At 34.2% G+C, this 25,536-nt stretch overlaps 1 protein-coding gene across 2 annotated transcripts in view; it reads right to left on the bottom strand.

Annotated features, from left to right (window-relative positions):
- LOC134839344 (uncharacterized) overlaps nucleotides 1-25,536 on the bottom strand; it is a 76,104-nt gene that overhangs the window by 3,221 nt on the left and 47,347 nt on the right. Inside the window, exons 8-10 of one of the 2 annotated variants that reach the window (XM_063854856.1) lie at nucleotides 18,618-18,686; nucleotides 18,455-18,515; nucleotides 17,791-17,893 (exon numbers count right to left, since the gene is read on the bottom strand). In XM_063854856.1, coding sequence (XP_063710926.1) covers nucleotides 17,791-17,893; nucleotides 18,455-18,515; nucleotides 18,618-18,686 — 233 coding nt within the window. The remainder of the gene's footprint in view (nucleotides 1-17,790; nucleotides 17,894-18,454; nucleotides 18,516-18,617; nucleotides 18,687-25,536) is intronic. The other variant, XM_063854857.1, reaches the window with a different exon arrangement.

The following is a 25,536-nucleotide window of genomic DNA, read 5'->3' on the forward strand; positions in this document are numbered from 1 at the left end:
AATCGATTAAATTGTAATTTTATTCGGATTTTATTGATTAGAAAAATAGTTTCATTATAATCTATTTTCAATCGATTATAACCAATTATTAGCGAAGTTATTGAGACAAATTGATTGCGATAATTACATTTCCTTGAAGTTTTTTCAAAATTTGGCCTGTTATAATAATTTTACTTTAAATTCGAAAAAGGTAAAAAAAATATATAAATACGCCTCTGGGTGGCTTACAATTCGGACCAGCTTCCAAAAAAGTTTCGCCTGAATTTCGGGGTTCTCTGCCGGTGTGCTAACAACTTTAATAACTTGAAAGTACTCTGATTAAACTGCTCATTTGATTTATACTTTGATGCTGAAAGCTTAACATAAAATTTTTACGCTTAGAGAATTATCCCGCTCTTCGAAACTGTTCTAAATTGAATTGAGGATGCCATAATATTTCGCTGAGAGGCATATGAACCAATTTGAAATTGAAACGTCTCGACCAAAAAATCAAGACACTATGGCCCGACACATTTCAGCCAATTTAACATTGCAGCAAAAACTTTCAAAACTATCGAAAAAAAAACGGCATTGGCAAGTAGAAAACCCTTGCTCCGCTTTGCTTCTCTGCGCTTACATTCGACATGAGCTAAATAAATTGCGAGAATTAGCGTTTGCCGCTAATCTACATGGTTTCAGGTGTTTCAAACTGAAATTAGCTGAAATTTCTCAAATTTTATTCAGCTGAAACGTCTAGCGTATTTTGTTTGAAAAGTATCAATATAATATTATCCGAAATGTGCTCGTCTAAATTGTGTAAACATGGAAGTTTTGTAATCTAATCCCGCACAGGACTTCCATGGATAATAATCGATTATAATGGAAAAATTTTGTCTAAAATGTTGTCATTATAATCCATTATTGTGGCAAAATTAGACCACATAATTGATAATGTTCTACGATTCGAAAAATAAATATCCATTATAATTCAAAATATTCCAATAAAATCCATTATTTTTGGCACTGAAATTGATTTTTTTGCCAATATAATCGATTATTTTTGCAATAAAAAATTTTTTAAACTAAATTCGATTTTTTTGCAGAATGTTGCTAGGTTTGCAGGAAAATTGCAAAGAGTATGCCATGTTATTTATTAAATGCCATGTCTAATGTCACCCCCTCAAGTAAATTTTAACTCCTCGCAATTAAGGAGAGGGAGGTGTCAAAACATAAACCCACTCCCCCAAAGTCTATCAATAAATAGGGGGCGGGGGGGGGGGGTACGGGGCCAATGGCACTCGTGCTTAACTGGCAGGGGGAGGGGGGGGTGTTGTAAAGTAAACTGAGGGGGTAGTTAAAGTAAATGGAGAGGGGTAAAGTAAACTGGAGAGGGTGGTAGGGTAACGGGATGGGGGTAAACTAAACTGAGGGGGTTGGAACGTGGGGGGGGGAGTTAAAGTTAACGGAAGGAACACCGTTCAAACCACAATATAAATTATATTCAAAAAAATATTAATAAATTTTAACGTGAAATGTAATATTTTATGAAACGTTTTACGTAGCAACTGCACTAAACAGGAAAAGAGATAATTTTGATAAAAGTTGTAACTTTCACAAATAACCTCTCGAAAAAATCCATTATAATCTATTATAGTTGATTATAACGGATTATATTGGCATAAAAAGTATGAGGATTTTAAACCATTTTAATGGATTATAATCATTTATAAGGGATTATTTTAACCTAAAAATGATAAGGATTATAATCGACTTTAAATGTATCATAATCGATTATAATGGATTATTTTAACCTAAAAATGATAAGGATTATAATCGACTTTAAATGTATCATAATCGATTATTTTTTAATTTTATTCGGATTTAATTGATTTGAAAAATAGTTTCATTATAATCCATTTTCAATCGGTTATAACCAATTATTAGCGAAATTTATTGATACAGACCACAAAAATTCTATATAATCGATTATTATCCATGGAAATCCGGTGCGGGATTGCTCATATTCCATACACGGTTTAAATTTTGAGCGTAATTGTCTAAAAAAAACCGCTCAAACCGCTCAAGTCTTGCGCGGTTTTTGAGCGTTTTTTTTTTAGATAAACCGTTCAAAAACCGCTCAAACAGCTCATTTTGAAGCAAGATTTTGAGCGTAATTGTCTAAAAAACCGCTCAAACCGCTCAAATCTTACCGATTTTTCAGTGGTTATTTTGCTCGAGCATTTGAAAAAAGTCGCTCATTGTTTTTGGTCAAGACATCGAAAAAAATATTGCTTGATTTGAGAACGGTTGAGCACTTTTTTTATATTGTAGATAGTACTTCAATTGCATCTTAGCGTGGGTTGATCAAAAATGCTTATCCTACAATTTCCATATGTGAAAAAATGCATGTCCTACAAATTTTTACAATTTCATAGACTCAGAAAGTTCTTTCATATATAGAAATTGTAAAAAAAAACAATTTTTTCATACATGTAAATTGTAGGATAAACATTTTTTCATATAAGGAAATTGTAGGATAAACTTTTTATCATAAATGGAAATTGTAATAAGCATTTCATCATAAATAGAAATTGTAAGACAAGCAATTTTTCATATATGGAAATTGTACGATAAGCATTTTTTTCATATATGGAAACTGTAAGATAAGCATTTTTTGGAAACTCAAATGAGGCTCAATTAGCGTTTATACTTACCCATAAGACGTGCAATCTCTGAGCAGAGAAGAGAACCAACAGAAAAATCAGAGGGTTTGAGAGGTTGGAACCTCAAACTCTTCATTGTCTGTAGGCAAATCTCCTCAACTCTTGAGGGAGCAAAAAATTTCCTAAGCCTACTCCTAGATGAATCAAAACCATAAGGGAGGAGTTGTCTCAAACGCCAAAAAACCTGTTTTCCTGATGGAACATTCTCCAAGCATACATACTCCAGTTGTGATCCGCAAGTTCTATTATCAGCATAAATTCATATCCTATAAAAACATAATTTTACACGTGCGAGAAAACAGAAAATTTTCAACACATACGTAATTAATGTTCATTGATATGATTTTTGATCCAAATTCAGAACTACTCGAATGCAAAAATATTAACTTTTAAGGCCACCATCGGAATCATATATGAGATTACTGGGTCAGAAGTCAGCCAAGCGACGGCGCTCAGAAGCAGATTACTGCACTGATTTACAATGTAAAATAGGGCAGTAATGTGCTTCTCGGCGCCATCGATTGGCTGACTTCCGACCAAGTCATCTCATGTAAAATTCCGATGGTGGCCTCAAAAGTTGGCATTTCTGCATGTGCCAGATTGTACAACTAAGCTGTTTTTATTTGAAAACACTAAAATCAAAACCTAAGCACTCCCAGGTACCAATAACAAGTAAAACAATGCATTATCAACCCCAAAAAGGCAGCGCTGTCTTTCAAACGTATGAAAACTCAAGGAATGTCTGGTAGTCAAAACCAAAAAAAAAGAAAAACTGCCAGTACTGTGACGACAACTTTTTCGGACAAAAAATCAACACAGCGCAAATTCGCTTCTGCAACGACAGCTAACCCGGTAGAGCTGATGAATGGAACAACAATGAACATCAAGATGACCTAACTAGCCACACAATTTCCTGAAAAATGAAAAAAAATGTACCACAAAAAGATCGCATCAAGGATAAACACAAAGAATGACATTTTTCAGAAGACCAAAATCAAAAACAACTTTGTACTCCATTGAACTTTTAGCATACCCTCAACGCATTAACAACCTAAAAAAGCGTCGTTGTGTATTTCAAAGATGTCAAAACTGAAGAAACATTCAGTAGCCAAGACCAGAAGCTCGTGAAAACGAACAATTTGTGACAACTTTGTTGAGACAAAAACACTCCAGCGCGAATTCATTTCTGCAACGACCACCACCCCAGTAGAACTGAACAAATGAATGAAAATGAACACAGCAAACTGATAACATCAGCCAGACACTGATCAAAAATGGAAAAACTTGTAACGAGGAACTTGACCTGATGAATGAAACAACACTGAACACATCAAAATGACTTAACTAGCCACACAATGTCCTGAAATACGAAAAAAAATTGTACCACAAAAGATCGCATCAAGGATAAACACAAAAATTGACATATTTCATAAACACAAAGACCAAAATCAAAACCTTTGTACTCCCATAAACCATTAGCATACCCACAAGGCATTAAAAACCCAAAAAAAATTTAAAAAAATTGTCGCTGTGTTTTTCAAAGATGTAAAAACTGAAGAAAGATTCAGTAGCCAAGACCACAAGCCAGTGGAAACTACCAATTTGTGACGACAACTTTTTTCTGACAAAAAATCACCACAGCGCAACTCCGCTTCAGCAAGGATCGCTAAGTCAGTAGAATCGATGAATGGAGCAACAATGAACACATCAAAAATTCTTTACTAGCCACACACTGTCCTGAAAAATGAAACGCTGTACCACAAAAAATCGCATCAAGGATGAACACAAAAAAGACAAATTTCAGAAACACGAAAACCAAAATCAAAAACTTAGTACACCCAAGAACCGTTAGCACACCCACAACGCAATACAAACCCAAAAAAGCGTCGCTGTGTATTTCAAAGATGTCAAAACTGATGAAACATTCAGCAGCCAAGACCAGAAGCTAGTGGAAACTACCAATTTGTGATAACTTTATTGAGACAAAAACAGTCCAGCGCAAATTCGCTAGTGCAACGACCACTACCCCAGTAGAATTGAAAATTTGAATAAAAATGAGCACATCAAAAAGATAATATCAGCCAGACACTGATCAAAAATGGAACCATTTGTAACGAGTAAAACCGCATCACTGATAGACACATGATATGACATGATTCTACAGAATAAACTGAAATCAAAAACTAAGCACTCCCAGGTACCAATAACAAGTAAACAATGCATTGTCAATCCCACAAAGGCAGCGCTGTTTTTCAAATTTATGAAAACTCAAGGTATGTCTGGTAGTCAAGACCAAAAAGAAAAAACTGCCAGTACTGTGACGACAATTTTTTCGAACAAAAAATCACCACATCGCAAATTCGCTTCTGCAACGATGGCTAACCCAGGAGAACTGATGAATCGAACAACAATGAACACATCAAGAAAACTTAACTAGCCACGCAATGTCCTGAAATATGAAAAAAAAATTGTACCACAAAAGATCGCATCAAGGATAAACACAAAAAACGACATATTTCATAAACACAAAGACCAAAATCAAAACCTTTGTACTCCCATAAACCATTAGCATAACGACAAGGCATTAACAAACCCAAAAAATTTTAAAAAAATTGTCGCTGTGTATTTCAAATATGTAAAAACTGAAGAAACATTCAGTAGCCAAGACCAGAAGCCAGTGGAAAATACCAATTTGTGACGACAACTTTTTTCGGACAAAAAATCACCACAGCGTAAATCCGCTTCAGCAACGATCGCTAAGTCAGTAGAATCGATGAATGGAGCAACAATGAACACGTCAAAATTTCTTCACTAGCCACACACTGTCCTGAAAAATGAAACGCTGTACCACAAAAAATCGCATCAAGGATGAACACAAAAAAAAATATTTCAGAAACACGAAAACCAAAATCAAAACACAGACATCCTATGAATCTTCAGCATACCCACAACGCATTAACAACCCAAAAAAGCGTCGCTGTGTATTTCAAAGAAGTCAAAACTGAAGAAACATTCAGCAGCCAAGACCAGAAGCTAGTGGAAACTACCAATTTGTGATAACTTTATTGAGACAAAAACAGTCCAGCGCAACTTCGCTAGTGCAACGACCACTACCCCAGTAGAATTGAATGAATGAATAAAAATGAGCACATCAAAAAATAATATCAGTCAGACACTGATCAAAATTGGAACCATTTGTAACGAGTAAAACCGCATCACACATAAAATGACATGATTCTACAGAAAAAACTGAAATCAAAAACTAAGCACTCCCAGGTACCAATAACAAGTATAAAATGCATTATCATCCCCAAAAAGGCAGCGCTGTCTTTCAAATTTATGAAAACTAAAGGAATGTCTGGTAGTCAAGACCAAAAATAAAGAAAAACTGCCAGTACTGTGACGACAATTTTTTCGGACAAAGAATCACCACAGCGCAAATTCGCTTCTGCAACGACCACTTACGCAGTAGACCTGATGAATGAAACAACACTGAACACATCAAAATGACTTAACTAGCTACACAATGTCCTGAAATACGAAAAAAAATTGTACCACAAAAGATCGCATCAAGGATAAACACAAAAATGACATATCTCAGAAACATAAAGACCAAAATCAAAAATTTAGTACACCCAAGAATTGTTAGCACACCCACAAGGCATTAACAACCCAAAAAAGCGTCGCTGTGTATTTCAAAGAAGTCAAAACTGAAGAAACATTCAGCAGCCAAGACCAGAAGCTAGTGGAAACTACCAATTTGTGATAACTTTATTGAGACAAAAACAGTCCAGCGCAAATTCGCTAGTGCAACGACCACTAACCCAGTAGAATTGAATGAATGAATAAAAATGAGCACATCAAAAAATAATATCAGTCAGACACTGATCAAAATTGGAACCATTTGTAACGAGTAAAACCGCATCACACATAAAATGACATGATTCTACAGAAAAAACTGAAATCAAAAACTAAGCACTCCCAGGTACCAATAACAAGTAAACAATGCATTATCATCCCCAAAAAGGCAGCGCTGTCTTTCAAGTTTATGAAAACTAAAGGAATGTCTGGTAGTCAAGACCAAAAATAAAGAAAAACTGCCAGTACTGTGACGACAATTTTTTCGGACAGAGAATCACCACAGCGCAAATTCGCTTCTGCAACGACCGCTTACGCAGTAGACCTGATGAATGAAACAACACTGAACACATCAAAATGACTTAACTAGCCACACAATGTCCTGAAATACGAAAAAAAATTGTACCACAAAAGATCGCATCAAGGATAAACACAAAAATGACATATTTCAGAAACATAAAGACCAAAATCAACAACTTAGTACACCCAAGAACCGTTAGCACACCCACAAGGCATTAACAACCCAAAACATTGTCGCTGTGTATTTCAAAGATGTCAAAACTGAAGAAACATTCAGTAGCCAAGACCAGAAGCCAGTGGACACTACCAATTTGTGACGACAACTTTTTTCGGACAAAAAATCACCACAGCGCAAATCCGCTTCTGCAACGATCGCTAACCAAGTAGAATAAATGATTGGAACAACAATGAACTCATCAAGACTTTTTAACTAGCCACACACTGTCCTGGAAAATGAAAAAAATTGTACCACAAAAATCGCATCAAGGAAGAACACAAAAAAAGACATATTTCAGAAACATAAAAACCAAAATCCAAAATCCAGAAAAGCCATGAACAGTCAGCATACCCACAACGCATTAACATACCAAAAAAGCAGCGCTGCGTATTTCAAAGATGTCAAAACTGAAGAAGCAAAAGAAAAAATGAAAACCACATTTCAGAACAACAACAAAAGCAACAATGAAACAACAACAGCAACAACAACTACAGCACCAACGACAACAACTACAGCAACGACGACAACAACAGCAGCGACAGCATTCAAAATAAGGCTCATCCGAATGATGATACTCCCAATTGAATTCATCAATTGTACTACGAGATGGAAAAACTTGTAACGAGGAAAACCGCATCACTGATAGACACATAAAATGACATGATTCCACAGAAAAAAAACTGAAATCAAGAACTAAGCACTCCCAGGTACCAATTACAAGTAAACAATGCATTATCAATCCCACAAAGGCATCGCTGTTTTTCAAATTTATGAAAACTCAAGGAATGTCTGGTAGTCAAGACCAAAAAGAAAAAACTGCCAGTATAAGACGACAATTTTTTCGAACAAAAAATCACCATATCGCAAATTAGCTTCTGCAACGATGGCTAACCCAGGAGACCTGATGAATCGAACAACAATGAACACATCAAGAAGACTTAACTAGCCACGCAATGTCCTGAAAAATGAAAAAAAATTGTACCACAAAAGATCGCATCAAGGATAAACACAAAAAACGACATATTTCATAAACACAAAGACCAAAATCAAAACCTTTGTACTCCCATAAACCATTAGCATAACGACAAGGCATTAAAAACCCAAAAAAAAATTAAAAAAATTGTCGCTGTGTTTTTCAAAGATGTAAAAACTGAAGAAAGATTCAGTAGCCAAGACCAGAAGCCAGTGGAAACTACCAATTTGTGACGACAACTTTTTTCTGACAAAAAATCACCACAGCGCAACTCCGCTTCAGCAAGGATCGCTAAGTCAGTAGAATCGATGGATGGAGCAACAATGAACACATCAAAAATTCTTTACTAGCCACACACTGTCCTGAAAAATGAAACGCTGTACCACAAAAAATCGCATCAAGGATGAACACAAAAAAAAATATTTCAGAAACACGAAAACCAAAATCAAAACACAGACATCCTATGAATCTTCAGCATACCCACAACGCATTAACAACCCAAAAAAGCGTCGCTGTGTATTTCAAAGATGTCAAAACTGAAGAAACATTCAGCAGCCAAGACCAGAAGCTAGTGGAAACTACCAATTTGTGATAACTTTATTGAGACAAAAACAGTCCAGCGCAAATTCGCTAGTGCAACGACCACTACCCCAGTAGAATTGAATGAATGAATAAAAATGAGCACATCAAAAAATAATATCAGTCAGACACTGATCAAAAATGGAACCATTTGTAACGAGTAAAACCGCATCACACATAAAATGACATGATTCTACAGAAAAAACTGAAATCAAAAACTAAGCACTCCTAGGTACCAATAACAAGTAAACAATGCATTATCATCCCCAAAAAGGCAGCGCTGTCTGTCAAATTTATGAAAACTAAAGGACTGTCTGGTAGTCAAGACCAAAAAGAAAGAAAAACTGCCAGTACTGTGACGACAATTTTTTCGGACAAAGAATCACCACAGCGCAAATTCGCTTCTGCAACGACCACTTACGCAGTAGACCTGATGAATGAAACAACACTGAACACATCAAAATGACTTAACTAGCTACACAATGTCCTGAAATACGAAAAAAAATTGTACCACAAAAGATCGCATCAAGGATAAACACAAAAATGACATATCTCAGAAACATAAAGACCAAAATCAAAAATTTAGTACACCCAAGAATTGTTAGCACACCCACAAGGCATTAACAACCCAAAACATTGTCGCTGTGTATTTCAAAGATGTCAAAACTGAAGAAACATTCAGTAGCCAAGACCAGAAGCCAGTGGACACTACCAATTTGTGACGACAACTTTTTTCGGACAAAAAATCACCACAGCGCAAATCCGCTTCTGCAACGATCACTAACCTAGCAGAAATGATGAACGGAACAACAATGAACACATCAAGATGACTTTACTAGCCATACAATGCCTTGAAAAAGGAAAAAAAAGTACCACACAAAATGGCATCAAGGATGAACACAAAAAAGACATATTTCAGAAACATAAAAACCAAAATCCAAAATCCAGAAAAGCCATGAACAGTCAGCATACCCACAACGCATTAACATACCAAAAAAGCAGCGCTGCGTATTTCAAAGATGTCAAAACTGAAGAAGCAAAAGAAAAAATGAAAACCACATTTCAGAACAACAACAAAAGCAACAATGAAACAACAACAGCAACAACAACTACAGCACCAACGACAACAACTACAGCAACGACGACAACAACAGCAGCGACAGCATTCAAAATAAGGCTCATCCGAATGATGATACTCCCAATTGAATTCATCAATTGTACTACGAGATGGAAAAACTTGTAACGAGGAAAACCGCATCACTGATAGACACATAAAATGACATGATTCCACAGAAAAAAAACTGAAATCAAGAACTAAGCACTCCCAGGTACCAATTACAAGTAAACAATGCATTATCAATCCCACAAAGGCATCGCTGTTTTTCAAATTTATGAAAACTCAAGGAATGTCTGGTAGTCAAGACCAAAAAGAAAAAACTACGAGATACTTATGAAAATATGTGTAGAGCTATTAAAAAAACCAGATCCGTAACATCTAAAATTGACAAAAACAAAAGACTTAGACTATTTTAACAGCATAGCGGATAACAACAACATCAATATTGTTATATTTTACTCTTAATATCAAAGTTTTATCATCCTATCTCCAATGCACATTGAGTTATCAAATCTGTTATCGAGCTCTTCAACTATTATTAAAGTTTCTCTAACAAGTCTGCAATAAATTTTCCTGTATACCCATCAAATCAAGCAAAATGGGGTATTGCGAGAAAGCTCTTCTCAAGAACGAACGGATGGTACCACTGCTACTTGATTCCATCAATTTTTCGACGAGTTGTTCTGAAAAGACTGATGTGTACCCCATTAAAAAAAAGACCTGTAACAACAAAAATTGACTAAAAAACCTGACTAAATCTATTCTAACCGTACTCATGATGCTAACATCATGAACACTGGTGTAATCTACGCTTAACCTCAAAGTTGTATCATCCTAGCTGCAATATACATTGAGTTCAAGGCGTGTTCCCATATAAGGATAGTCAACTAGCATGGAAGTCATCGCGAAAAAAATTCAAAGACCGGTCAAAACAAGCAAAAACGGCTACTGGAAGACAGTATAGCCCACGACTGACTGACTGATAGCTTTTTTTATCAAACAGGTCAAAATATCACGGTTTTTATAATATGCACTACTTATAATACTGTAACAAAGAAAAATGACCAAAAAAAGTGACTGAAAACGTTTAACTGTAAATCTGATAATAACATTATCAACACTATTGTACTTTATGCTTAACCTCAAAGTTTAATTATCCTACCTTCAATTTACAATGAGTTATCACATCTTTTATCGAGCATTTCAACTGGTTTTAACGTTTCTCTAATAAATATGCATATATTTTTCCTAAATACTCAACAAAACAAACAAACTATGGCACTAGGAGAAAGCCCTGCTCAACACCGAACTAATGATACCCCTCCTACTTGAATCCGTCATCTCTATGAGGAGTTCTTCTAAAAAAACTGATGTATACTCATTAATAAAAAAAAGTACTGTAACAACGAAAAATGACCAAAAAAAGTGACTGAAAACGTTTAACTGTAAATCTGATAATAACATTATCAACACTGTTGTACCTTATGCTTAACCTCAAAGTTTTATTATCCTAGCTTCAATTTACAATGAGTTATCACATCTTTTATTGAGCCCTTCAACTGGTTTTAACGTTTCTCTAATAAATATGCATATTTTTTTCCTAAATACTCAACAAAACAAACGAACTATGGCACTAGGAGAAAGCCCTGCTCAAGACCGAACTAATGATACCCCTCCTATTTGAATCCGTCATCTCTATGAGGAGTTCTTCTAAAAAAATTGATGTATACTCAATAATAAAAAAAAGTACTGTAACAACGAAAAATGACCAAAAAAAGTGACTGAAAACGTTTAACTGTAAATCTGATATTAAAATTATCAACACTGTTGTACCTTATGCTTAACCTCAAAGTTTTATTATCCTAGCTTCAATTTACAATGAGTTATCACATCTTTTATCGAGCCCTTCAACTGGTTTTAACGTTTCTCTAATAAATATGCACATTTTTTTCCTAAATACTCAACAAAACAAACAAACTGGGGTACTAGGAGAAAGCCGTGCTCAAGACCAAACTATTGATACCCCTCTTACTTAAATCCATCATCTCTACGACGAGTTCTTCTTAAGAAACTGATGTATACTCATTAATAAAAAAAAGTACTGTAACAACAAAAAATGACCAAAAAAAAAGTGACTGAAAACGTTTAACTGTAAATCTGATAATAACATTATCAACACTGTACTTTATGCTTAACCTCAAAGTTTTATTATCCTAGCTTCAATTTACAATGAGTTATCATATCTTTTATCGAGCCCTTCAACTGGTTTTAACGTTTCTCTAATAAATACGCATAGATTTTTCCTAAATACTCAACAAAACAAACAAACTCGGGTACTAGGAGAAAGCCCTGCTCAAGACCAAACTATTGATACCCCTCTCACTTAAATCCGTCATCTCTACGACGAGTTCTTCTTAAAAAACTGATGTATACTCATCAAAAAAATCCTGTAACAACAAAAAATGACCAAAAAAAGTGATTGAAAACACTTTAACAGTAAATCTGATAATAACATCATCAATAATGTTGTAATTTACGCTTAATACTAAAGTTTTATCATCCTAGCTTCAATTTACAATGAGTTACCACATTTTTTATCGAGCCCTTCATTTGGTTTTAACGTTTCTCTAATAAATATGCATATATTTTTCCTAAAAACTCAACAAAACAAACAAACTTGGGTACTAGGAGAAAGCCTTGCTCAAGACCGAACTATTGATACCCCTCTCACTGAAATCCGTCATCTCTACGACGACTTCTTCTTAAAAAACTGATGTATATTCATCAAAAAAAATCCTGTAACAACAAAAAATTACCAAAAAAAGTGATTGAAAACAGTTTAACAGTAAATCTGATAATAACATCATCAATAAGGTTGTATATAATACGCTTAACCTCAAAGTTTTATCATCCTAGCTTCAATTTACAATGAGTTACCACATCTTTTATCGAGCCCTTCAATAGGTTTTAACGTTTCTCTAATAAATATGCATATATTTTTCCTAAATACTCAACAAAACAAACAAACTTGGGTACTAGGAGAAAGCCCTGCTCAAGACCGAACTATTGATACCCCTCTCACTTAAATCCGTCATCTCTACGACGAGTTCTTCTAAAAAAACTGATGTATACTCATTAAAAAATAAGTACTGTAACAACGAAAAATGACCAAAAAAAGTGACTGAAAACGTTTAACTGTAAATCTGATAATAACACTTTAACACTGTTGTAATTTATGCTTAACCTCATAGTTTTATTATCCTAGCTTCAATTATACAATGAGTTATCACATCTTTTATCGAGCCCTTCAACTGGTTTTAACGTTTCTCTAATAAATATGCATATGTTTTTTTAAATACTCAACAAAACAAACAAACTCGGGTACTAGGAGAAAACCCTGCTCAAGATCGAACTACTGATACCCCTCTCACTTAAATTTGTCATCTCTACGACGAGTTCTTCTTGAAAAACTGATGTATACTCTTTATTAAAAAAAAGCACTGTAACAACAAAAAATGACCAAAAAAGTGACTGACAACGTTTAACTGTAAATCTGATAAAAACATTATCAACACTGTTGTACTTTATGCTTAACCTCAAAGTTTTATTATCCTAGCTTCAATTTACAATGAGTTATCACATTTTTTATTGAGCCCTTCAACCGGTTTTAACGTTTCTCTAATAAATATGCCTATATTTTTCCTAAATACTCAACAAAACAAACAAACTCGGGCACTAGGAGAAAACCCTGCTCAAGACCGAACTAATGATAACCCTCCCACTTGAATCCGTCATCTCTATGAGGAGTTCTTTTAAAAAAACTGATGTGTACTCATCAAAAAAAATCCTGTAACAACAAAAAATGACCAAAAAAAGTAATTGAAAACACTTTAACAGTAAATGTGATAATAACATCATCAATAATGTTGTAATTTATGCTTAACCTCAAAGTTTTATCATCCTAGCTTCAATTTACAATGAGATATCACAAGTTTTATCGAGCCCTTCAACTGGTTTTAACGTTTCTCTAATAAATATGCATATCTTTTTCCTAAATACTTTCCAAAACAAATAAAATCGGGTACTAGGAGAAAGCCCTGCTCAAGAACAAATTAATGATATTACTCCCATTCAAATTCGTCATTTCTACGAAAAGTTTTTCCTAAAAAACTGATGTAAACTCATTAAAAAAAAGACCTGTAACAACAAAAATTGACAAAAAAACCTGACTAAACCTATTCTAACCGTACTCATGATGCTAACATCATGAACACTGGTGTAATCTACGCTTAACCTCAAAGTTGTATCATCCTAGCTGCAATATACATTGAGTTCAAGGCGTGTTCCCATATAAGGATAGTCAACTAGCATGGAGGTCATCGCGAAAAAAATTCAAAGACCGGTCAAAACAAGCAAAAACGGGTACTGGAAGACAGTATAGCCCACGACTGACTGACTGATAGCTTTTATTATCAAACAGGTCAAAAAATCATGGTTTTTATAATATGCAATACTTATAATTCTGTTTTTATGAAAAAACACTTTTGGGTCGAGTAAGCACAAAAAGCGCCTAACCTAAGTGCTTAGTTGAAAAACATGTACAAAGAAAAACTGTGTAAACGTCAGTTTTTAATCATGCAAAGGTTCTTTTTGATCATATATAAATGTTTACAGGTGACAAACGCCTTTGAAAGCGAAAATTCAGATCATATTCCGCTGAACATCCTTAGCAAGTTAAGCATAAACTAAAGCTTTGGGTTTATCTTTAAAAAAATAGAACTAAACCAATTTTTAATGCTTACAGCGCAATTTAATGTGCTTTGATACTAGACCTGCTTCTGAAGTCGCTCCGAGAGCTACCTCGTTTGCTCAAACTGAAATTTTGTTTATATGTAATTGCAAAATTCAATGTGTTATTTTGCTACTTAGCATAAACTTTTTTGTTTTCTGGTACGGCTTCTCAATATGTTTTCTTAGAAACTAAAACTACAATAGGTTCATCGTAATCACTCACTTACTCTGTTTTTCGACAACACAATTAAGCTTCTAATTACCTTGCGTTCCTCAGTAAAAAGGAAAACTTCAAAGACACGAGGAAAAACTCAAATAAAAGTCAATTTTCGCAAAAGTTGCGATTAGTCGGAAACATCTTTTTCTCTCTAAAATGGCAAAAAAAACTGGAGTGCTTTAGAGAGCTCTAGCTATGATCTTTTGATTGAAACTACAATCTAATTATGTTAAAACTGACTCCAAAACTTATGAGTCCTAGAAAGAAAATATTGACAACAGAATGACTGGCAGCAGAAAAAAGATCATTTCTCTACGGAAACTTATTGGATTTCAAAAAAATTGGTATAGTTGAGCTTCTCTTGAAATACAATTTTATTATAGTACCATTTTCAGAGCTTAAAATTTCATTTTCTTGTTACGTCCTAAAACAAAACATTGTGACTAGGAAAAAAAATTTGGCTATTTGTTAGCCTTTTGTTCATCCCTGTATAAAAAACATCTTTTTTTGATTTTCATTGGCTTTGAATGAGTTGCAAGAAACCACATATTAATAAAAAGAATGAAAAAATTTGAAAAAATTGAACAAAAAATGATAATTCCGGGATTATTATGATGACTTGAGCGGTCAGGACTTGAGATATATGTAAAAGCGAGGTTTTAAGCATTAATTATATATTATAACAGCTATAGTTGTCGCTGGTAGCTGGACGAATCGATTAGTGATTGTTGTATACTTGGTCAGTATGAATAATTTGGTGATATTTACAGTATTATATAATAATCAAACAGCAAAATTTCTTTTAGCAACAATCCACATAAAAAAGTGATAACTATTTCTCCTGGATAATGTTTGATATTACAGTTCAATGACATCATGATTTTCTAAGATTACGACACAACTACTCTTTAAAAAAAATTACGGTTTATGATTTTTCACTGGTCGAAAAAACCACTGATTAGTTGGTCTAAGACAATGTCGATGAAAATGACATGGCTGCTTCCGTTTGTAGACAATCTTCTCTGTCTCTGGATGTTAGAATAACTGCTATCAACCCTTGAGTGGGTTTTTTTCTTCTTTTTCTTCAGTAGTCGCCCCTTTGGGGTATCCTGAATTGGCCCCATCTTCGTCGTTGGTGATGATGGCTGTTAGAAGACGTCAGCTCTATGCAAAACTCCTCAAAATTGCCAGGATTTAATGAATTAGAATATCCGTATTCTTGTTTTTGTCTTCTTCCGCATGAATTTGTATCGCTTTGATGGCAATCCCACACTCGTGTTACCAAATGATGACTTAGAGGTCAGGACTTGAGATACATGTAAAAGCGAGGTTTTAAGCATTAATTATATATTATTACAGCTCTCGTTGTTGGTAGTAGCTGGACTAATCGGTTAGTGATTGTTGTATATTTGATCAGTATGAACAATTTGGTGATATTTACAGTATTATATAATAATCAAACAGCAAAATTTCCGTTAGAAACAATCCACAATTAAAAAGTGATAACTGTTTCTCCTGGATAATGTTTGATATCACAGTTCAATGACATCATGATATTCTAAGATCATGACAATTATCTCATTCCAAAGAAGAAAAACTTTCGAAACCGTTTTTTTGGCCCAAATTCTCAAAAAAATGAGATAAAACATGAGTATCACTTGATAAATGGATGGACAAACCTGTTGAGTTTTCACAAAGACGAATACTGCGTCAGTTATTCAGATTTGATCCAAAGAGAATAGTTGCGGCTAGAAATTCGGTTTTTTTTTCAATTCTGTTTTCCAAAAATTGTGAAATTATTCTTAAGAAACCCTAATCCTAACCTAACCCTAACCCCAACCTACCCCGAGTCATTTTCGGAAAAGAAGAATTTTGTGGCTCCGACCTTCGAGATCTCAGTTTTACTCGTCGTAAGCTAACAATTTGTGACGATTAAAACTGAGCAAAAAACCTGGTTTTAAAACCTCGTTTTTGATGAGCAAAGTGTTTGAGCAAAAGCACTCCTATTTACTTTAAATTTGATTAAAAACAAGTTTTAACATTATTCTGAACATCTTGCTTTTTATGAAAAAATGTTAATTATACAATTTTCATATATGCAAAATGTATGATGACTATTTTTTTAGCTTGAAATTAGTTTTTCTTTTTTGATGAGCAAAGTCCTTTAAATTGACCAAAAGTACTCTTAAATTATATAAGTTTGTTTATAAAAAAATTTGAATGAACAATTTCTGAAAATCTTGCCTTTCATGAAAAAATGGTTATCATACAATTTTCATATATGGATTTTCATAATTTTCATAATTTTCATAATTTAAAAAAAAAAGAAACGTAGTTATTTCTCATCACCAGACTGTTGTACTTGGTTCAAATAGCCGGAGAAACTAGACTGAATCTTTTTTCAATGGTTTTTTGAAATTGTATGAAAATTGCATGATTAGCATTTTTCCATACATTTGATGCAGGCAATTGTATGATAAGCTTTTTCTGTGTGGGGAAATTTAAAAAAAGCATCTTCGGTTTGTGAATGTCAAACCGGGGTCACATTACCTTTCCAGGCCTTTTTGTTGGTTTTAATCGGTTTTCTTCATAAGACCGCTCAAAAACCGCTCAAATCTTGCTTGAAAAACCGTTCAAAAATCACCGCAAGAAATGAGCGGTTTTTGAGCGGTTTTTGAGCGGTTTTTTTAAGCAAGATTTGAGCGGTTTGAGCGGTTTTTCCAAAAAAACTGCCCAAACTGCCCAAAGCGCTCAAATCTTGCTGCAAAACCGCTCAAACCGCTCATATCTTGAGCGGTTTTTGAGCGGGATCTCGACCCGGGGAGTTAGTCAAGTGAGTCTCTACAATGCACAAGGATAAAAAATGGCTCATTTGCTTCGTACCTACTTTTGTAATGATCTGAACTATGAAAGTAATGCTTACTGAAATATGTTGCAAGTAAACTGTGGTTTCTGGCACATGTTTTTGTATCGCAAACGTCACGAAGCCCCGTTTCGCCTCTGGTTAAAAATGACAATTGTTCAGTGACTACTAACGCTTTCAAGGCGTGCCCTCTGTCGTTTCTGTTGGGACTTCTGGGGGAACCTCTCACTGATTTTGTTACCTTTGTTATTTTTCGAAGTGCTCATCTCACTGATCCTACATTGCAGAAGATAGAAAACTGTTATAACTTAGTTACATTCTAACGAAAAAAGGGAAGAAAACTCAGTAAGTTGAAGTAATAACTCCGAAAAAGACGGGAAAATACGGAAAAGAATTCGAAGAATACGGGAAGAAAACAAATTCATCGGAAAAGCAATCAATGAAGAAGAGCCTATTCTTCAGATGATTCGTAGCATGGATATATCAGTCCGACAAATCTGTGTTCTACGCCATTGAAAACTTTTATCCTACGTTTTTCCTGAATTTTTTGTTGTGAGTAGAAACGATTTTTTCAAAAAAAAATGATGAATCCCAAAATGAAGCATAAATTGATAGCATAACTAGCATGAATTGATAGAATCTCTTAAATGAAGTTTTATACAGATGACTCTGTTTTTTTTTCATTTATTTTGTTTTTCGGACCCAATCGTCCGAAAGTAAAATTCAGAAACGAATTAAATGTTTTTTGATTAGCTTCGTAACTTTCTACGTGAAAATATTTAGAATTAATCGAATTGCTTCTTTTATGGTCTATGGCTTGTCTCTCAATTTACCTACTTTCGCTTAAACTTGTCTCTTTTTGACATTGGAGCATCGTCTGACTTGGGATTCTCTTCGTCTGAAAAACAGTTATAATAAAGAAATCAAAATGAAGCTATAATATGTCAAAATAACTATATGTCTAAATAACAACAAGAATGTAGCTTAAAACATCAAAAACCTGGGTCGTCGTCAATTTGGATGACCATCAGTGCTGTTCCGTCATCATCGGGAATATTCAGAAAACACCCTGAAATGAGTAACGTTATCGTACGGAATAATTATGAACTTAATATATCATATTTGTGTGTTTTCGTATAAATCACTGGCCAATTTTTCATCATAAGAATTGTTTCCAATTATTGATAAAATTTATAAACTTGGGAGGGCGACAAAAGGCAGCGAGACTGCCGAGGTGGTTTAAGAGCGGGAAAAAAGTTAGCAATTTTTCTCTGTAATGAGTTAGGTCCTTGAGGTTAACTCATAGAGTAATTTCGGATAGGGTTATTTTCGGCCTGATAGATTCGTGCAACTTCTTAGTCTAATACCGATCCTAATCTTACTCTTATATCTACTAGTCTCAGGGTGTTTAACTAGTCTCTGCTAGACTCAATAGATCTAGAGTATACTGGCTTATTGCGACTGCTGAAGTTCTCTTGGAGAGGTGACTAATTTCTAAGTTAAATTCAAATCTCTCTGGTGCTGAAATTACAAGTAATTTCAGCACTTACAAATAAGTGGGTTGTTAGTTAGATGGATTATGATTGGTTAATATTAAATACTTTACAGTGGTAAAATATCTAATTTATCCAATAATAAAAGGTAGTTTAGATCAGGTTCCACCCATTTAGAACTATCTTTCTTCTCTGCAATTGAAGGATGGATGATGAACGTTGGTATTTGGCGAACATCATTTTCTTATCCGGTTCCTCTTGAAGTAAAACGTTCCAGAACGCTGGAATTAGGGATAGGAAATTGTTATTACGTCATTCGACAACGACTGTGATCCCCAATGAAATCAATCTGTGGTTTCAAAATGGTTTGCTATGTCAAGTTTTCTGTATTAGTAGAGAACTGTTTTGTGTGCAGCCTCGTCTGGGAGTGGCGTGAAGATCGTGTGTGGAAGAGATGCCTTGTAACTCGGATCTGTACGTATACTTGAGCATCGAGGTGGTCATTGGTCTAGTTCAATGAAGTCCTTTTCTGTGAAGTCAAGTCGTACTTTAAATCTTTTGAGTCGTGATTGTGGACGGCAGGTCGGTTGTCTTTAGCCATTCTTTTGTTCGAGAGTCTTTGGATGTTCGTCTTTGTTGTTGTGTATGATCTATATACTGCAAAGTATGATTTACATTCTATAAATTTATGTTAATTTGGTTTTTTAATCATGAACTTAGTTAGTTGTTTTCACAAAAGCGTTTTGTTTTAGTTCAGTTATTTTGAAGAGTTACTCACCCTTGAGTACCTCTTATTAAAATTTGAAGCGTGGCCACAAAGCGTGGATGTAGCGCGGTGGGTTAGGCCGGCTATAAGCATGCTCAGGACGTCCTTCTCTAATGGGTTAGGCCAGGAGTGGGAGTATGATTTCATGCTGTTTCTTTGAGAGGTCCTGTTATGTGATAAAGTTTTATGTTGTTTTCTTCTGGTTTTTCTTATGTTACTTTGGTAACATTACTGTGTCTTTTTTTAAAAATCAAGTTTGGGTTTGTCTTCAAAAGAATAAATTATCCAGTCTTAAGCTGGGTTTATCCGTTGGATACCGTTGGTTTTCTCTTCTTAGTCATGCTGTTATTTTATGATTTGTGGTGTTTAGTAAGCTGCGTTGGTTAGTTAGGTTTAGTGTATAATTCTTTTCCAACCGGGTTAAAGTAAAGTTTGAAACTTGTTATCGTGTTGTTGATAGTGAAAACTTGAAACTCAAAATCATTATTTAATTAATTTTTTGTGGGCGAGCTGTGCGAGTTTGGATAGAATTCTTGTGCGAATGAATGAAAATATTGAAAAAGTTAGTACTGCTTTCTCATTTTATCAATTTATTGCAGAGAATTTGAATTTCACTGCGTTTTGCGGAAGTTTAAAATCATAAATTTTCATCGTATTTCAAGTTTACTGCTTCATGGTGAAATAATTTTTAAACAAAATTATACATTTGGTATGAATTTAACTACATTATTTAGTGCAAGAATTTAATGAGTTTTAAGATAATTTAACAAGTTTGTATTTTTATTTTTCTTTTCTGTTTTGTAGATGATTGTGGTGTGAAGACTAAAAGAATAAATATAACATTGATAGAAAATGGTTAGTACAAAATTAAATTTATAAGATAAAAGTATTTTATTTTATATTTACCTTAATCTTCTGGGAAAAAACCGTGAGGGAAGATGTCGTGAATCATGTCTGATGTTGTTAGTAATTTGACTAGTATGCGTATGATATTTTTAGTTTGTAGCAGTGGCCAAAGCAATTGAAGTGCCTTGATGGTGTTTAGTTCTTCTGTGCCTACTGGGAACTCGTAGGGTTTGTTTTGGATGAGGTTATATATTTTATGATTATATTTAGTTTTGTGAATGAATTCTAATATGGGTATTTGAATAGGTTGGATAAACTCATGCGGTATAAGGAAGGGTCTTGATTCTTCAGCGTTGAAGGTCTTTTTGATGGGACAGAATATATACATTTGGGTAACTGGGTCATAGTTGCGGAGGATGCCGTGGAAGTTAGTATCTTTAATGCAATATGTAAACTTAAGAAAAAAGGTGACGTGCATTTTGAGTTAAGAAACTGAAAACGATGGTGAGGTTGTCTTGATGGGGTGTGTAAATCAAATTGATTTTGTTCAAAACGTTAATATGTATATGCGTGAGTTTGTTTAGTGCGTAACATAATGTCGTGGGAACAGTGCAAATCGCGTTCCTGTGGTGAAAGAAAGTGAAAGGTTAGTGAAAATAACTGAAATTTATCATAGAAGCTTTCGTATGCTTGGATATCAACTATTGATTCTGAAACAATATGATCATGCTCTGTATCAAAAAATATTAAGTGAGAATACGTACGATGTTTTAATGAAAAAATTTTCTGTTAGTTGCGGGTTTGCGAAGCTGTTTTCATCTAAAAATTGATCTTGATTAGGGCGGATGATATTATGATCGTAGCATTCTATTGCAAAATTGTTAGCTCGGGGTGCGGTGAATGCTTTTAATATTTTTTTATATCCAACGTAAGCTTTCTCAGTACTTCTTTCTCATTTTATCAGTACTGCTTTCTCATTTTATCAATTTACTGCATAGAATTTGAATTTTACTGCGTTTTGGGGAAGTTTAAAATCATAAACTTTCATCGTATTTCAAGTTTACTGCCTCATGGTGAAATAAATTATAAACAAAATTATACATTTGGTATGAATTTTACTACGTTTTTTAGTGCAAGAATTTAATGAGTTTTAAGATAATTTAACAAGTTTGTATTTTTATTTTTCTTTTCTGTTTTGTAGATGATTGTGGTGTGAAGACTAAAAGAATAAATCAAACATTGATAGAAAATGGTTAGTACAAATTTAAATTTATTAGTTAAAAGTATTTTAATTTATATTTACCTTAATCTTCTGGGAAAAATCCGTGGGGGAAGATGTCGTGAATCATGTCTAATGTTGTTAGTAATTTGACTAGTATGCGTATGATATTTTTAGTTTGTAGCAGTGGCCAAAGCAATTGAAGTGCCTTGATGGTGTTTAGTTCTTCTGTGCCTACTGCGAACTCGTAAGGTGTGTTTTGGATGAGGTTATATATTTTATGATTATAATTAGTTTTGTGAATGAATTCTAATATGGGTATTTCAATAGGTTGGATAAATTCATGCGGGATAAGGAAGGGTCTTGATTCTTCAGCATTGAAGGTCTTTGTGATGGGACAGAATTTATACATTTGGGTAACTGGGTCCTAGTTGCGGAGGATGCCGTAGAAGTTAGTATCATTAATGCAATATGTAAACTTAAGAAAAAATGATGACGTGTATTTTGAGTTAAGAAACTGAAAACGATGGTGAGGTTGTCTTGATGGGGTGTGTAAATCAAAACGATTTTGTTCAAAACGTTAATATGTATATGCGTGAGTTTGTTTAGTGCGTAACATAATGTCGTGGGAACAGTGCAAATTGCGTTCCTGTGGTGAAAGAAAGTGAAAGGTTAGTGAAAATAACTGAAATTTATCATAGAAGCTTTCGTATGCTTGAATATCAACTATTGATTCTGAAATAATATGATCATGCTCTGTATCAAAAAATATTAAGTGTGAATAAGTACGATGTTTTAATGAAAAATTTTTCTGTTAGTTGCGGGTTTGCGAAGCGGTTTTCATCTAAAAATTGATCTTGATTAGGGCGGATGATTTTATGATCGTAGTTTTCTATTGCAAAATCGTTAGCTCGGGGTGCGGTGAATGTTTTTAATAATTTTTTATATCCAACGTAAGTAAATTGTCGAGGTGTTAGTGATGTGGTGAGTCTATATAACAATTTTTTGTTCTTCTCGATACTTTCATTAGTATTAGCTAATGGTAGGCAGAGGGGGTTAGTATAATTATAATAAGCTGTCCAATGAAGTGTTGGCATTAAAACGTTTTCATCAATAAAATTGCGTGTGTCGTTAGTATTCGTAGGTGTAATTAATGTATTTTTGTGTTGGTATGTTCCGGATGATTAATATATTCGCGGGCTGTTCCGGGTTTGGTTGGGAATGGGTGATTTGGAAATTTTCGTTTAAAAGTGCGATAAGCTCGGTGATTACTGGTAGGTGTTTTGGTGGATGTAGATAATTTTGCTAATGATGGAGTGTAAGCTGAGGATTGTGTGGGGGTAGGTGGATTTGAGGATGTTATTGTGGATGATAATTGATTTATTGTAAGGGTGTTGGGGTGTATTAATTGTTGTTGTAAAGTAATAAAATTATCAAGCTCCTGGGAAAATTGGGGGGTATCTGGGAAATTATTATATGATCTGTCGGAATGAAGTGGAGAATAGGTTGGGGTTACTTGGGAAGCATAAGAAGGAGTGGAAATGGATGGGAGTGGATGACTGGATGGGATGGGTTGAAAAGGGGGCTTTGAAAAAACTGAAAAGTTGGTCTGGTTATAGGTAGAGGGAGATGGTTCGGAGTCTGCAAATTCGTCGGGTGTTTCTACAATAGGGATATTGAATTGTGAGATAGTATGAAAAACTGAAATATCTGAGTTAGTATCAGTATTCGTGCTTGATGGTTTATAAATAATTGGAAAATCGGGTGGTGGGAAAGCAAAAAGTGGGATTGTTGGTATTTGAGTTTGGAGGTTGGCTGGGTGGGAATTTGAGCGATGGAGGGATCCAAATTGTCGGCTCATCGTGGGCTAAAAAAATGATTATGTTGAGATTGAAAAGTGGTGGTGTGGGGTTGTTCTATAATTTGTTCATATGTTTTATCATTTTGTGAATGATGTGTCATTATGTGTTGGATGGGACTTTGTGTTGTGTTCGGTCTAGAATTTGGATTATTTGTAATTGCTAGGTTTCGGAAATTACGCGAACTAATAATAATGGATGGTTTTGTGGTAAGGGTGGCAACTGTGGTGCAGTAGGTGTTATTTCTATATTATTATGTTCTTCGTCGTATGTGTTTTGTCTTCTGGATATTTTTGTATTATATTCTTTTTTTTGTGCATCTAGAAGTATTTTGTTAATAGATGATGAAAAAATTCCGAAAAACCCTGCAAATAGTATACGTGCTATACTTGCTTGTCGGTTTACTTGTGTGTGTATAGCGCATGTGTTATAGATTCCTCTTAACAGTGAGCAAAAATCCTATAAAATTAAACATGGCGTTTAAGATAGTTAATTTTTCTAAGATGTGATAGGGCCATCCTAGAAAAGCTAGAATTTTGTTCTTTAAGGTGACAAAACTGAAAATATTTATTGGCGAAATATCTTGTGGTCTGTATTTTTTACCGTTTAATTATATGTAGTCTTTGATATCTTTAAAATATCCGCTATAGTCTTGTGTATAAATGTCTGCAAATCCTGCGATTTCGGCAAGTTTTCCTAAATTCTGGCCGATTGATTGTCGTTGTATTGTGTCCATTTGTGTTAATAATTCCTGAAACTGTTGTGTTCTATCGTGATGTTGGATATCAGTTTTAGAATATATTCCAATTGATTGTAAATCAACATTTGGGTTACGAGCGATAGCTCTGATGCTTTCGGTTGAAAATTTTTTGAGTGATTGCATTATTTTAGGGTATGGTGTAAATAGGTAGTATTTATCTTCATCAGGATTTAATTGTACTCCATTGTGGCTATTTTTTTGATCCACATGGGACTGCGGTATCCCAAAAATATGTTCGTCTTGAAAGTGAGTCGACAAAATGTACTTTATTTTTATAGAAAATGGGGATTCTTTTATAACAACGTTTGTCTTCAAAAACATATAATGGTGATACTTTTTTGGTGCAGGTATAGAACCAAAAAATGTTTCCTTCATAGTCAAGAAAATTTCATCTGTTTCCTGATAATAAGTATCCTGCGTAAGGTATTTTTAGTACTGCTAGTGCGAGTGATTGTAGGATTTGTGTTCTTTCCAATTCGCATAGTTGATGAAGTGTTTCTAAATCAGAAAGTGACATTTCTTGAAAAATTCTACTGATTGTGTAGTCTAGTTTCATGTCTAAGTGGATATCATAAGGAATATTACCAAAATAGGTGCTATTCATTAGTGATAGTTCTTGTAAACATGTGCTTTTACTGTCATATGGTTTTAGTTTTCCACCAGGGTGACCTCTGCTTTTCAGAAAGTTAACTGGGACGTATGATGTTCCTTCATTTACAGGATGACTTGTGGCATAAGGGTCAAATTTTATTTTTCCAGTGGTCATGTCAAAACCTTTTTCGTATTCGACAAGTAATTCAGATTATTGTGTCTTATAAAGTGGATTTCTGTTTTTACATGCAAATTCTGTTTCATGATAGAACTGGAAACGTGTTAATTTATCTTCTATATCATGAATATTTCTTAAATCATTGCTTTGTATACGAGATGGGTTTACTTGTTCGTATGGAATTGATTCAATAAAATATTTTTCATG

This window comes from Symsagittifera roscoffensis, chromosome 2, assembly GCF_963678635.1.
Source record: "Symsagittifera roscoffensis chromosome 2, txSymRosc1.1, whole genome shotgun sequence".
NCBI classification, from domain to species: Eukaryota; Metazoa; Xenacoelomorpha; order Acoela; family Convolutidae; genus Symsagittifera; species Symsagittifera roscoffensis.